Raw genomic sequence first — 14,656 nt, 5'->3', positions numbered from 1 at the left:
CAAGGATGTCAGAGCTATCCAATCTCTTGGAACTGGGATTATTGTGAGCTGCTATGTTGGTGCTAGGAACTGCTTTTTCAAAACTAGTACGGACTCTTAACCACCGAGGCAGTTCTCCAGCCCCATCTCCCCAAATACAAACCTTTTATCGACATGAAAACTATGTATTATTATTTGTTATTATTCTATTTTTGGTTTTTTGACATAGGTTTCTCTGTGTACGCCCTGGCTGTCCTGGAACTCATTCTGTAAGCCAGGCTGGCCTCCAACTCAGAGATTCACCTGCCTCTGCCTCCTGAGCGCTGGGATTAAGTGTGTTCACCACCAACTGCACAGTCTACTTTTTAATTAATTTAATTGAGAAAGTCTCACTTTGTAGTCTGGTTGGCCTGCCTTGGAACTCAGTGTGTGTAACCAGACTGGCTTCGAACATGTGACAGTCCTTCAGCCTCAGACAACTGAGAGCTGAGGTGACCGGTGTGTAACATGCCCGGCGCAATCTAAATTGTTCAGCACATTGTTTAATTCTCTCATTCTCCCCACAATGAAGGCAACATCTCTGGGTTTTCTCTGCTTAAGTCTCACCAGCACCTGTTAGATGAGTGTATTCCAGGTGGCCGTGGAGGTCGCGTTAGCCAGCCGCAGGGAGTGCCTTGGAACTCTGGGTTGTACAGTGACTTTCCCAGGACCTTGATCCACTCCTGGTACTAGCTCGTGCTACTGAATGCCACTAGGAGGCATTGGCTTCTCTGCTCTCAGCCATGGCTTGGGTGGAGCGTGCTACCGCGCTAGGCCGCTCGGGGGCGCTCGCTCGCTTACCCAGTACGGCCCCGGGCAGCGCCGCCCTTTGCTAGGGAAGCCACGGCCCTCCGCCACCGGCTCAGTCGCCGCGCAGTCTCGCCATGGCTTGCTACATCTACCAGCTGCCGTCCTGGGTACTGGACGACCTGTGCCGCAATATCGACACGCTCAGTGAGTGGGACTGGATGCAGTTCGGTGAGTTTGACGCCACTTACTCTCAGCCAGGACCCGAGATAGATCCGCGCCTACTCGTGTTACCTGAGGCCGGGGGAATGCCTGTTTAGAATGCTGCTGCTTTGCTTTAGTTTGCAGACCGACCTGGAGCTGCCTATGAACTTGCTCTTAGCCTAGGCTGGTCGATTCCCCCTGTAGCAGCTAGGTGAGTTTTTCTTGTCTTTGTTTTGATTGTGGAGCTGTAGAGTCTATGGACCTGCTGTCTGCCCAGTTGCTCTTTTGCCGGGGGCTGGGTTATAACCTCATCACTTTGCAGCCTGTGGTGTCCCGGGCCACTCTCCTAACTTCCCTGAAATTTGGCTTAATCTGTAAACTGCAGGTGACAAGTGTAAGAATTTTATACAATTATAAGAATAAAATAGTGTCAAGAACGTACCCTCCCCGCCTTAGTGTCGTCATTCTGTGGCATATTTTCCATTCTTATTTTGAGACCGGGTCACATTATGTAGCCCTGGCACTTGCTTTGTAGACCAGGCTGTCCTGGAACTCACAGAGATCTACCTGCTTCTCCCTCCCAGATACTGAAATTAAAGGTGTGGGCCACCATTCCTGGCTAATCATTTATTTTCTACAGTGAGGGAACTTTGATTCTAGAGCCTTGTGCCTGTTAGGAAATCACCTACCACTGAACCATATCCCAGGCAATGTTTTGTTTTTGTTTTTTTTTGTTTGTTTTTTTTTTGTCTTTTGAGACCTGTTACCTGTTTTTGTTTTTGTTTTTAATTTAGCCCCAGTTGTCTTGGAACTTATCCATCCTGTCTCAGTCTCTTAAGTGTGGAATTATAGATTTGAACCTTAGTATTTGGGGTGGGAGGGGTAAGGGACTCATGTAGCCCAGGTTTGCCTTGGATACCCTCGAACTTCTGACCCTCCTGCTTCCACTTTGGAACACTGGGATTACAGGCTCGGTCTATGTAGTGCTGGGGATGGAACCTAGTAAAGAACCATATCCCATGTGAGCAACATCCAGTCCTGTAGGTCAAAAGGACATAGTAACAGTGGTTATTCCTAGTTATGTGGTTGAAGACAGTGCAACTGCTGTCACTTAATTTCCTTTTTGTTTTTGTTTTTTTTTTTTTTTCAATACAGCGTTTCTCTGTGCAGCCCTGGCTGTCCTGGAACTCACTCTGTAGACCTGGCTGACCTAGAACTCAGAGATCCACCTGCCCCTGCCTCCCAAGAGCTGGGACTAAAGGTGTACGCCACCACTGCCCAGCAATGATTTGTGTGTGTTTATAAATTTTATCTTATGTTTTTGTTGTGTTTTCAATTGAGCCCAAGGCCTTGTGCCCGGCAGGCAAGCATTTTGCCAGTGAGCTGTATAATTTCTTTTTTTTTTCTATTCTTTTTTTTTCAGAGCTGGGGATCGAACCCAGGGCCTTGCGCTTGCTAGGCAAGCGCTCTACCACTGAGCCAAATCCCCAACCCCTTAAGCTGTATAATTTCTTAAACGAAGTAATTTATATTAACGTATGTTCCATTGTTATTGTGTTTTTTTTAAAATACAGGATCTCATGTAGTCCAGCCTGGCCTAGACCTCATTACCTAGCTAAGATTGACCTTGAATTTTTGGTCTTCCTACTGACACCTCTCAAGTGCTGGGATTATGTGTCACCATGCCTGACTTCAGTAAAATATTTTGTAATTAAGATGTTTATGATACTGGAGGCTGGTGAGATTGCTCAATGGGCGAAATCAGTATCAAGCCCGTGGGCCTGAGTTCCATCCCTGAAGGAGAGAACCCACTCCACACAGTTGCCTTGTGACATGAGCCATGTATAGCACTTACTAAGGAGAGTGGGCACGCCTGTGTTGTCCTGCAGTTTGAATATGTGTCACATGTGTGAGGAGTAGGGCGCTCCTCCGTGGTAAAGCACGCAACTAACGCGTGTTCCTAGGTTCCACCCAGAGCCCTGCGAATGAAAAGAAAACAAGAAAGGGAAAAATAAGTATTTTAAGGTCGTGGTCCTCAACCTGGGAATCTTTTCTTTAGGTGGCAATGGCAGAGACATCTCTACTTGTCACATCTCGGTAGATGTGGTGGCAGCCCCTCAGCACGAAGCGCGGCTGCCCCCAAGACTCAGCAGTGGCTGGGTTCAGGGACCCAGGAAGAAAGGGCGTTGATGTGCAAAGAAAAGTCCGGTAGAAGTCAAGAGCAGAAAGACGAGCCCCCGGTTCTCCACAGGGACGAGCATTCTTAGCTTCTGTGAGGCGTCTGTAACAGCCGTTCCTGCTCATGTTTGCTTGCTTCTGACCCTGCAGCCCCGCAGTGCTCAGGTCCGTGCCTTCTGGTCTCTTTCCTAAAGGCACTTAAGTGTAGACACTTCGTGTTTCGACCATCTTGTCATTTCTGTACACCAGTTATACTCGACCGACAGCCTGCCTTTTCTCCTCTTAAAATACAGCCTAGGGTATTTCACCTTGATAGGCATTTTTTTTTCCTCCCAGCTTTCTATTGTATAGCTCAAACTGGTGGTCCTCCTGCCTCAGCTCCTCTGAAGCAGGGATTGTATACACCTGGTAATGAACTCTTTTTCTCTTGAAAGCATTTTCACTCTTTGTAGTGGGCTGGGACGGTGACATCTAAGATAAAGGGAAATGGCTCTCTGTTGTGCCCTCAGCCTTCCTGTCCCCTCCTTGCAGGCTCTGTCCTAGTTCAGGGTGCCCAGATTGTCCAGGGAACTCTGTGTCCCATCCCTTGGGTGATCTAGACTGACTTGGATTCTTTCCTGGCCAGCTATGTGTGTGTAGGCAGGGGCAGTGGTCTTTAATTATTTTTTTTTTCATTTCAGCCAAGCCCTGAATGACACATAACAGGACACCTTCTGTTCCTAGAATATTAATGTTAGAGGCACATTTTTGACTTTGGGGGGAAAAAAGCATTGTTAAAAAATTTTATGGACCAGGTGGTGGTAGTGGTGCTGGCAGCACACACAACTTTAATCCCAGCACTCAGGAGGCACAGGCAGGCTGATGTGTGAGTTTGAGGCCAGCCTGGTTTACAGAGAGGATTCCAGAAAGAAAGAAAAAAAAAGAAATTTATGAGGCTGAAGTGTGGCTCAGTGGTAGAGTGTGTGCTTACAGTGCCTAAAGCTCTGGGTTCGGCTACTGGAATGAAATAACACAGGAGGGAGGGAAGAAGGAGGGAGGGAGGGAGGGAAGGAGGGAGGGAGAAGTTGGTGGGTAAGAAAAAGCCTGTTACACAGATGTGTAATTCCCGAATTTAGGAAGCAGAGGTAGGAAAATCAGGATCGAATTCCACTCCAGCCTGGGCTACTTGAGAGCCTGCTTCAAAAGCCAAAAAAGCAAGCAAGCAAATGGTAAACAAATAAATAGCAAACAAACCCATGATCAACCATCACATAATCCACACATGTAAAGAGTGCCTCACAAACAAGCAAACCCATGATCAACCATCACATAATCCACACATGTAAAGAGCGCCTCAGTGCCCTTAACTCATTCACAGAGCTATGATCGCACACACTCTTGTGTACACCATACATCCCCCCCCCACCACACCATACATCCCCCCCACCTTTGCCCCCTCCGCTCTAGGTGTTTTCTGTTGTAGCATTTTATGTGAGTGGGACCATCTCAAGTGCACTGTCCTTTATGAATGGCTTTGTCATTTAGTGAGTCTTAAGGGGTCGTTCATGTTGTACTGTATGTGAGTTGTGAATCACTTTCCTTCCGTCCCCTCCCTCCTGCCTCTTTCCCACCCCTCCCGTTTTTCTCATTTACTCTCCTATTCTCCCTTCCTCCCTTTCCAGTGATGAAAATGGAACCAAGGGTCTCTCAAATGCTGGGCATGTACACCATTAATGAGCTGTACCCCTTGTTCTAGTGCCTCTCTCTCTCTCTCTCTCTCTCTCTCTCTCTCTCTCTCTCTCTTATACACACACACACCCCTCATCCTCCCTGCCTCTACCTTACTGGCTTCCTTTGGACCTGGTCTTTGCCTATGATCCAACCTTAGGTGGCTGCATTTTCTCAGCCCAGAGGCTGCTGTGAGGCCAAGGCTAGCCCTCCCTGTGCAGCTGGCAACTGGTCTCAGGACTCTGGTTTTCCTGGCCCCCAAAGGAGGGAGAATGTGGATTGTCCTTCTATTCCGAAGTCTAGGCTGCTGAGTCAGTCTAGCAAAAGTGATCTTGTGCTGTGGTCCTGGGAGAGACTGTGTGGGAGTGTGGGAAAAGCTAACACGATTTAGAAAACCCACAGCCACAACTGCACACTCCTTTGGATCAGTTGGTAGACATCTGCCTTTGATTGATTCTCTGTGGTCAGAGCTGCGCTCAGTTGCTCTTGGGGAGAAGACTTGTAGTATCTGTCTGAGTCTGTGTAAAATGGGGTTCCTAAGTGTCATCTACCTGGGAGTGTGCACAGGGACCCCTGCAGGAGCCCCTTAACTGCACCTCTCTCCTTGCTCACTGCGCATTTCAGCCTTTGTGTACTGCCTAGCTGTGTGACCTCATGCAAGTGACTGTGTTTCTGAGCCATTCATCTGTAAGAAGCTGAAGGAATACAGTGCTTTCCCTTGCCCTACTAGGACGACTTTGGCCAGTCAGGAGAGGGGCATACGACCCTGGGGTGGGTCATTTCAGGAGGGTGGGCTGCCCCTGTTCTGGAGGACTTTAAAGACGGGTAAGCTTTCCCCAGGATTCAGGAATCAACATGAAACAATGGTTTCTCTGTGAATATAACACATTGCCAAATGCTATTTCAAATCTCCCAGAATAGAGAGTTCATCGTATCCATGGAGTCACCCATGAGGCCTAAGAGGAAACGGAGGCTCTGGGAAAGGTGATAGGCCTTTGCTAAATGCACAGCAAATTCTGGGGGGATTTGAACCAGGGCTGCTCACATGCTGTGTCTGTCAGCTCTCAGGCACTATGACTAACACCCTAGGGAATCAATAGCCTTAGAAAGAAGAAAGCACATTTTGGGAGATTTTAGCATGTAGTCTCTTGATTCTGCGTTGCACCTGTGGCAATGTCTCATGACAAAGCCTCTTTATGGAAGGGGCTGGACTCCCATAAGCCCACTGAGAGCACATCTCTGAGTACTGGGGAGACTCCCCCTGGGTCTCATCTTAAAGTTCCTACCTCTCCAGGTTCTAAACGGGACCAAGCCTTTAGCATAGGGGCTTTTGTGGGACACCAGACCTGAAGAGTAGCATTCCCACACATGGGAAAGTCTGGAAGATTGAGTTGCCTGAAAGCAGCCAGTAGGGTTCCTCGAGTCTATTAGGTAGGGCTTTGATTTTCTCTCTTCCATAATGACCAGATTAATAAGAGTTATGGACTAGTGGGGGCCCTTGTCAGTGACTGAATCCTTCCTCCCTCCATCTCTGCTTGTCCTACCCCTGGGTGCAGTGCTAATGGATCAGTACCTTAAGAGATACCGGCTTCAACTAAACTGTCCCTTTTCAAAGGCACGACGGAGTTCACTTCCTGTTTCTCTTGGGAGGAAATTGAAATTCACAGAGGCTCTAAGCTCTGGCTGGTGCCCTGGCTGACGGAGCCCCACTATTGCCAGTGTCCTTGCGGGGCTAGCTTTGATATGACGTCACGTCACACGTTCCTCTTTGCTCCTTGTGAACAGTTGGAAGGGGACTCTGAGCCTGTTTAAATCACTTCCTGCTGGCTAGGAATCTGATGTGGAGTTTCCAGTGACTAAAACTGAAACTCTGGAACTTTCCATTCCTACAGGGCACTTCTGGCGACTCTCTCTGAGGGAGAATGTTATGGTCCTTCCTCATTTATCCAGAGGGGACTGACAGTGTATGGACTGTTGTATTTATCTGGGCTCTGATGGCTTCCATAGTCCTACAGAGTTCTTAGCTCTCCCTGTGTCCGGCTCTGTCCTCCCAAGCTCATACTCCAAACAGAAAAGCTCCATGGACTTTTGGGGTTAGCTGTTTACTCTAGAGCTCATCCTGGTCTGGTGTTTAATGCTTAATGGCATTTTTCTTTGGTGGTGCTGGGACTCGAACCCAGAACCTCATGCACGGGAGGCAAGCGCTACACCAGCAGAGTATACTCATAGTCCCCAGCCACTTGACTCTGTGTTCACATACATTCCTGTTCTGTGATTTTTATTTTTATTTTTTTTAAAGATTTATTTATTTATTATATATAAGTACACTATAGCTGTCTTCAGATACACCAGAAGAGGGAATCAGATCTGTTTACAGGTGGTTGTGAGTCACCATGTGGTTGATGGGAATTGAACTCAGGACCTCTGGAAGAGCAGTCGGGTGCTCTTAACCGCTGAGCCATCTCTCCAGCCTGATTTTTATTTTTTAATTCCTCATTTTTGTTCAGTTTTGTTTGGCTGTACTGGGGACGGGGCCGAGGGTCTCCTGCACGCACTGGCTGGTGTTTCTTCTTCATGCCACCCTGAAGTCGAATCATCATTCTCTCTCTCTCTCTCTCTCTCTCTCTCTCTCTCTCTCTCTCTCTCTCTCATGCTTTCCTATGTCAATAAACTAAGTGGCAAGGCTGGTCGTGGTGGCTCATGCGTTTAATTCTAGCACTTGAGCTAGGAGAAGGCAGATTCCTGCCTAAACAACTAAAAAATGCCATTTAAGAGCTGGGAGTGGGGGTTGGGGATTTAGCTCAGTGGTAGAGCGCTTGCCTAGCAAACGCAAGGCCCCTGGGTTCAGTCCCCAGCTCCGAAAAAAAAGAAAAAAAAAAAAAAGAGCTGGGAGTGTGGCTCAGTGGTTTAGCATGCATGAGGCCCTAGTTTTGAGGCCTAGTTCTTCAAAACACAAAAGTTCGTTCACTCAAACTGACAAATCCCTTATGGGTTAGACAGCAAAGCTCAGAGTGAGGTTACACAGGATGAGTCTCGGGGTTCAGTACCCAGCACCATGCCAATAAAAACAATAATAAATTAATGGTTTTTGATAAAAAAAAATTTTAAGACAGGGTCTTACTATGTAGTCCAAGTTGGCCTGGAACTCACTATGTAGACCAAGCTGGCCTCAAATTCACTGAAGACCTCTTGCCTCTGCTTCCAGGGCGTTAGTATTAAAGGCATTCACCATCAAGCTTGGCAAACAGTAATGCAACTAAAAAGTAGCCATTTATGAGGCGCCTGGATCAACTGGGAGATGCTTGAACTACAGCATTAATAAATAGGAGAGGCCTTAACTATTGTCTGTCAAATTCTGTGTAAAGCCAGCACCTGTGTGAAGGCCTAGAGGACTTAGCTTGATGGAGTTGACCTGGGAGGGTGGGATACAGTGTGTCTTTTCCATCTATTTTATACCAAAAAAACAAAAACAAAAACATTGGAGGCTGCTCTGGACTGCACAGCAAGACCTTGTATCAAAAACAAGATAAGAGAAGGAAAGCATAATTTAGTATTATTGCCAGCATAGTTCCTTGCAGTTCTTCCCCCTGCTTCAGAGTTAGCATGGTGCCAACCCCATGGGCCGTCTTGGTTCCTGTGACAGTTCTACCATTTGTCACTCATCGATCATAGACATACTAGTTTTTCCGACCAGGGTTGAGACTTAGTGAGCCAGGGGCTCAGGGAACAACATCTGGGGACACTTGTTGGGGTCCTGCAAGAACGGGGAGGGCATCCCTAAGGCTTAGGGCCTTCCTACCTTGCTGCCCTCCACTCCTCTGCATCCTACCCTGCTGCCCTGAGCCAGCCAGTTTCTCCATTTGAGAGGCAGCAGTGATGGGGACACTTGTTGGGGTCCTGCTCCCCACCGAGGCTTATGCTGGCAAAGAAACTACAGAGGTTCATGGCTCCCAAACTCCTAAGATCTTCATCCTTCTGATGTAGTAGCCACGTTGACAGGGAGGAACAGTGACTCTCCCTTGAGGCAGTGCCTCCAGCTCTAAGCGGAATCCTCTCTTGCCTTCCAGCTTCCTATGTGATCACAGACCTGACACAGCTGAGGAAGATCAAGTCCATGGAGAGGGTTCAGGGGGTGAGCATCACCCGGGAGCTGCTATGGTGGTGGTCCATGCGGCAGGCCACTGTCCAGCAGCTGGTGGACCTCCTGTGTCACCTGGAACTCTACCGAGCTGCCCAGATTGTCCTGAGCTGTGAGTAACCATCTGTCCCCAGGGGAGTCTCACTCAGCAAGGGCTGTGTGTCTGAGAAGACATTATCGATCTTTTATCAGTACAGTGGGTGGAACTGAGTGGGCCCAGGTGAACTGTCTGCCACTGAGTTTCACCCCAATGCTAGGACCCTTCTTTTTTCCCAGGTTAAAACTCACACACCAAGTCATTTATTTCCCACATATAACAGGCCTACTATGTGTTATACTTGGCACTGGGTTTATCAGGAGAAACACTGACTAGCCACAGATCTAAAAACTTTCATTTGTAATTTAAAAAATATTGGAGGCCAGGGAGTAAGGGCACATGTTGCTGAGGCCTCGTGACCCAAGTTTGATCTCTGGGGCCCACGGGGTGGAAGGAGAGATGCCAAAAAGTTGACCTCTGACCTCTGCACATGTGCTGCGGCAGTTGTACCTCTCCGCACAAACACGCAAATTTTAAAAACTTAAAAAAATATCGGGGAGACGCTTAGGAGACAGTAAGCAGCAGGAAAGAAGGGAGAATAAATGGATGGAGAGATAAAAGTTATGGGGTAGGAAAGCCTCCAAGGACTGTGGTCAGGGACGGCTGGTCCAGGAGAACGTCCTGGAAGGGTGGAAAAAAACTGTTGGGGCTGGGGACGCAGCTCAAGGGAGAGCACTACATAGCATGTGTAAGACCCTGACTTCCAACTCCAGTACTACAGAAAAGAAAGATGGAGTACCTGAGACTTGTGAAGACCCCATGTGGGCTCTGAGGTTGACCTATGTGGGGATGGGAATGGCTGCCTTCTTTGCCAGCAGACCCAGGGTGCGAACTTGCCTGGATGACCCTAAACTTTCTTTTAGAGCGAGGATAGGGATTCAAGAGCCCCAGCCTCAGAGCTGCTTCACACATGGGCTTTCGGGGCTACCCTGGGACTATGTCTATTCTTCAGCCACCAGGTAACTAGGACTTATTGTGCGTGGGAACCTATGGTTAACATACAACAGCTTTCCCTTTTGGGGCTTAAATAGGAGGCGCCTGTTCCAAGCAGGCTTGCTTCTGCATTCCCAGAAATTGTCTCACAAACCAAACCCCTACCTGGTGGCCATGGCTTTCCCCTGGCTTCTGTCTCTGTTCTCTGTACTTGACTTCCCAGTCTCATTCCAGTCTCCTTCGAGGTCCTTCCCTCAGACTGGACAGGGCTCACAACTCTTTAGAACTGGCTGGAACTGATCCTGTCCTGTTCTGAGATGTGCAGATCACTATTCCTCATCCCCATTCCCTGAGGGCCAGTCAGAGAGGCCTTGGGCAAGATATGGCTGAGTGACCTGGGAGAATTTCCTTTCAAAGGCTCAGACCCTCCCATTGTCCTGCAAAGGGGCAGGCTGGATGCCGAGCAGAGCCCTCTCTGGGATTCTTGGAGCCTGGGGTCCCTGTGACCACTGGAACCAGGAGGCATTTCATTAGATCATTGTGACCAACCCCCCCAAGGATTGTGACCTCAATTTTGGTTTCTCTGTCTTCTTAGAAACCTGAAATGTGGCAGATGCTAAGAAATGATAATGTTTAGCTGGTATGGTGGCAAATGTCTGAAGTCCAGTCCTTGGGAGGGAGAGGAGGAGGGTCAGGAATTCAGAGCCAGCTTTGGCCACATGAGTTCAGGGCTAGCTTGGGCTACATGAGATCTTGCCTCAAAAAAGTGTTTTATATTTTAAAAGAACTAATTATAAACTCTTAATGACTCCAGAGGAAACGAGGGAGGGTCCCCAGAGGGTAAGGAAGAGCTGCCAGCTCGTGTGCGGTCACAGTGTGGTTACAGCTGGTCCTCTTTGGGGAGGCAGATTAGCTGGGCCAGGCAAAGGGATGGTGTCCCATCAGATGTGTGAAAACAGAGGGAGAACCCCAGAGGCTCCTGGCCATACTCCACGACCACTGACAGCAGAGATCATTGACTAATCTAGGAAAAATCGTGGAGGTCAACAAAGGCAGAAGTACCAGACTTAAAGAAACACCCGTGTACCAAGCTCAATCGTATGCACTTAATCCCAGTGCTCAGGAAGCAGAGGCAGATGAACTATAAATTCTGGGTCAGCCAGGCTACATACAGAGGCCCCCATCTAAAAAACAAACAAGTAAATAATAGACATATGGCTTGAGGTCCTAGGGTCCAAAGTCCATGGGGTCTCATCTGGATCCAGGGCCCAGTGCTCCACTCTCCCACGGAAACCCCCTGGCTTTTGGTTGCTTAGGACCCTTCTCAGGCCAGACCGTTCTGTTTGCGGTTTATGCACCACCACCCCCAATCCCCAGTTTCCCCAAAACATTTCTATTTTGTTTAGTCCTTCTAGCCCAAACCACCCGAGGTCAGTCCCCACTACTCTTGTCCCCTGGCCATCCTTGTGGGATTCTGACTGCTCACCCCTGCAGCATGTCCTCAGGCAACCCACTTCCCTTTTCTCACACTCGCTGATTTCTTCCTTTTTTTTTTTTTTTCTCAGAGCTGGGGACCAAACCCAGGGCCTTGCGTTTGCTAGGCAAGCGCTCTACCACTGAGCTAAATCCCCAACCCTGCTGATTTTTTTTTTTTTTTTTTTTTTTTTTCGAGCTGGGGACCCGAACCCAGGGCCTTGCCTTCCTAGGCAAGCGCCTACCACTGAGCTAAATCCCCAACCCCTGCTGATTTCTTAATAGAGGGGGAAAAAGTTGTCTAGAGGTGAACAACCAGGGCCTGTGTGCAGGCCCTCAAGTTCCTGCGTTAGGCATGCTCTGAGCCCCTCTTCTAACCAAGCAATTTATTATTTTTTTAAAGATGTATTTTTATTTATATGAGTACACTGCAACTGTCTTCAGACACACCAGAAGAGGTCATCGGATCCCATTACAGATGGTTGTGAGCCACCATGTGGTTGCTGGGAATCGAACTCAGGACCTCTGGAAGGGCAGTCAGTGCTCTTAACCACTGAGCATCTCTCCAGACCAAGCTATTTTTTGTCTATTTATTAATTACTTGGCCCCGCTGCAGTTAACCTGAAAAACTGACTTCTACTCACCACTTTTTGTTTCCTTTTTTTTTTTTTTTTTTTTTTCTGGGAATGGAACCTAGGACTTCATACATGCCAGACAACACACTTAGGCCCCCTAATGTGTGTGTGTGTGTGTGTGTGTGTGTGTCTGTTTACCTATGTGTATATATGTGGGGAGGGTGGGGAATGTGGGGTGTGGTGTGATACAGTCTTATCGTGTTGCCTGGCAGCATGGAACTCGCTATCTAGACCAGGCCAACTTTGAACTCACAGAGATCTGCCTTCCTCTGCCTCCCAAGTGCTGGGATTGAGGACGTGTGCTACTATGCTTGGCTCCTACACATTTCTTTCTCTTGCTTTTTTATAAAAAAAAAAGATTTGTGTATTTTTATTTTATGCGTATGAGTGTTCCGCCTACATTTATATATGTGCACTACATGTGTGCTGTGCCCAAGTAGCTCAGAAGAGGGCATCAGATCCCCTGGAGCTGGAATTAGGGACACTTGTGAGTCACCATGTGGGTGCTGAGAATCAAACCCTGGTCCTCTTCAAGAGCAGCCAGTGCTCTTAACTGCTGAGCCACCCCCAAACCCCTAAACACTTTTTTTTTTTTTTTTTTTTTTTTTCTTTTTTTTTTTTTTTTTTTTTTTCAGAGCTGGGGACCGAACCCAGGGCCTTGCGCTTGCTAGGCAAGCTCTCTACCACTGAGCTAAATCCCCAACCCCCCCTAAACACTTCTTAGAGACAGATTTGAAGGTAGCTGTATTCAACAGATGTCCTGCATGGGTGTAGCGCTTGTCAGGGCAAGGATCTGGGCTCCCAGCACCAAAAACAAAATGTCCCAGCCACCCAGCAGCTTCCATAGAGTTGAGTGGTGTCTCAGTAAACACTCCCTGCATCGAAGAATTGTGGCCTTACATAATTGTGACCATTACATAGGAGCCAAGTTCAGGCTCACGGTAGCTGGACTTTCATTGTCTCGAAACCGACGTCTGGGGAGGCGGAACGGATCCGTGGGTTTCTATTCCTTTACTTTTTCTCAGCTTTACTTGCCAAGGTCACTATTTAACTTGCTAGACATGAAATCCGACAAGAACTAGAATAAATGTGTGCAGAGGCAGATCACAGGGATCGGTTTCCCCAGCACAACCTTTTCCACACTCCCCATCTGTTCTTCATGCTCTCCCTGACAGACTCCAGGCTCTGTTCACTCGGGGTGGGCTACAGAGACCTAGAGAATCGAGCTGGGCCTTGAATGCTAGCACATGTCTGTTAACCCTAACACTGGACAAGGTGAAGCAGGAGGGTAGTGAGTTCTAGGTTAACCTGGGATGTATAAGGAGACCTTGTCTCAAATAATCAAATAAACTGAACCGGGGGGAAGCTCAGTGGTGAGCTCTCTACTGAATAAAGGTGAAGACTGGAGTTCCCGTGTCCAGCGTCTGAGTAAGATATGGGTGTGGCCGCAGGTGCTATAAACTCAGAGGAGGCTGGGTGTAGGCAAGATGACTCCTGGGGCTTGCAGGCCTAGCCCAAAATGCCATGAGCTTCAGGTTCAGTGAGAGATTCTAAGGCAGAACTCGACTTCTAGGGTGAGACCCCTTTCTGGGGGATCAAAGGACACTTTCCCAGGAGTTACCTAAGACCATCAGGAAACACATTTATAACTTATAACAGTAGCAAAATTACAGTTATAAAGTAGCGACAAAAAATAATTTTATGGCTAGGGGTCCCAGCAACAGGAAGGTTGAGAACTACTGCTTTAAGGGAATAAGATAGAAAGTGACACCTGGTGTCTTCCTCTGGCCTTCCCACGTGTGTATTCCAATACACACACACACACACACACACACACACACACACACACACACACACACACACACGGGCCTTGGACATTTCTCCACCAGTGACATCCAAGGCTCTCTAGTGCAGATAATGCAGTTCCAGGGTGTCCTGCGTCGGGATGGCAGGGACACATGTTTCGTATGTAAGATGACAAGAAGGAAAGGTGGGTGTGCTCCTGTCTTTCTAAGGCTCGACCAGGAAGTTGCATGTCTAACCTTCCCTCAAAAGCATTGGCCAGAACTCCCATGACTGGTTGCAAGGGAGTCTGGGAAATGCAGGAAGAAGGTATACATAGCAAAAGCATCTTGTTGCTCTGGAGGAGAAGTAGGTGTTCCAGGGACAGATAACATCTCACACACCTTCCCACTCGTCCACCTGGATGTCTCCATACAACTGTCTTCCCACACGTGCCCTTCCCCAAGAGTGATAGCCCTGATAACTGTCTATCACTTTCTTTAGGTTAGTTCACAGTCTGCTGCAATCTGTGGCTCTCCCCTCTCAGCTTCCGATGACCCAGTGGACCTCCACCAGATAGAGGTTATCTGCACCCCCTTTCCTGCCAGTATACCCACAATTCGTTGCTAGGATGGAAGAGAGAGTCACAGTCCATGGCAAAGCTTCATTGCGTCCAGCAATCAGTGATCCCAGCAGGACCTCTCCCATGTCTGCAGCGAGAGCGGACCTCGACAGCCTGTCTGG

The 14,656-nt window shown here is 48.2% G+C and overlaps 1 protein-coding gene across 1 annotated transcript in view; it reads left to right on the top strand.

Moving 5' to 3' along the window:
* The first annotated feature begins 851 nt into the window (after positions 1-851).
* Irak2 (interleukin 1 receptor associated kinase 2) overlaps positions 852-14,656 on the top strand; it is a 57,129-nt gene continuing 43,324 nt past the window's right edge. Inside the window, exons 1-2 of the mRNA XM_032905912.1 lie at positions 852-996; positions 8,922-9,104. Of these exons, the coding sequence (XP_032761803.1) occupies positions 903-996; positions 8,922-9,104 (277 nt within the window). The 5' untranslated portion in view covers positions 852-902. The remainder of the gene's footprint in view (positions 997-8,921; positions 9,105-14,656) is intronic.

Source organism: Rattus rattus, chromosome 6, assembly GCF_011064425.1.
Source record: "Rattus rattus isolate New Zealand chromosome 6, Rrattus_CSIRO_v1, whole genome shotgun sequence".
NCBI classification, from domain to species: Eukaryota; Metazoa; Chordata; class Mammalia; order Rodentia; family Muridae; genus Rattus; species Rattus rattus.
This window is presented reverse-complemented; position numbering and strand designations above follow the sequence as displayed.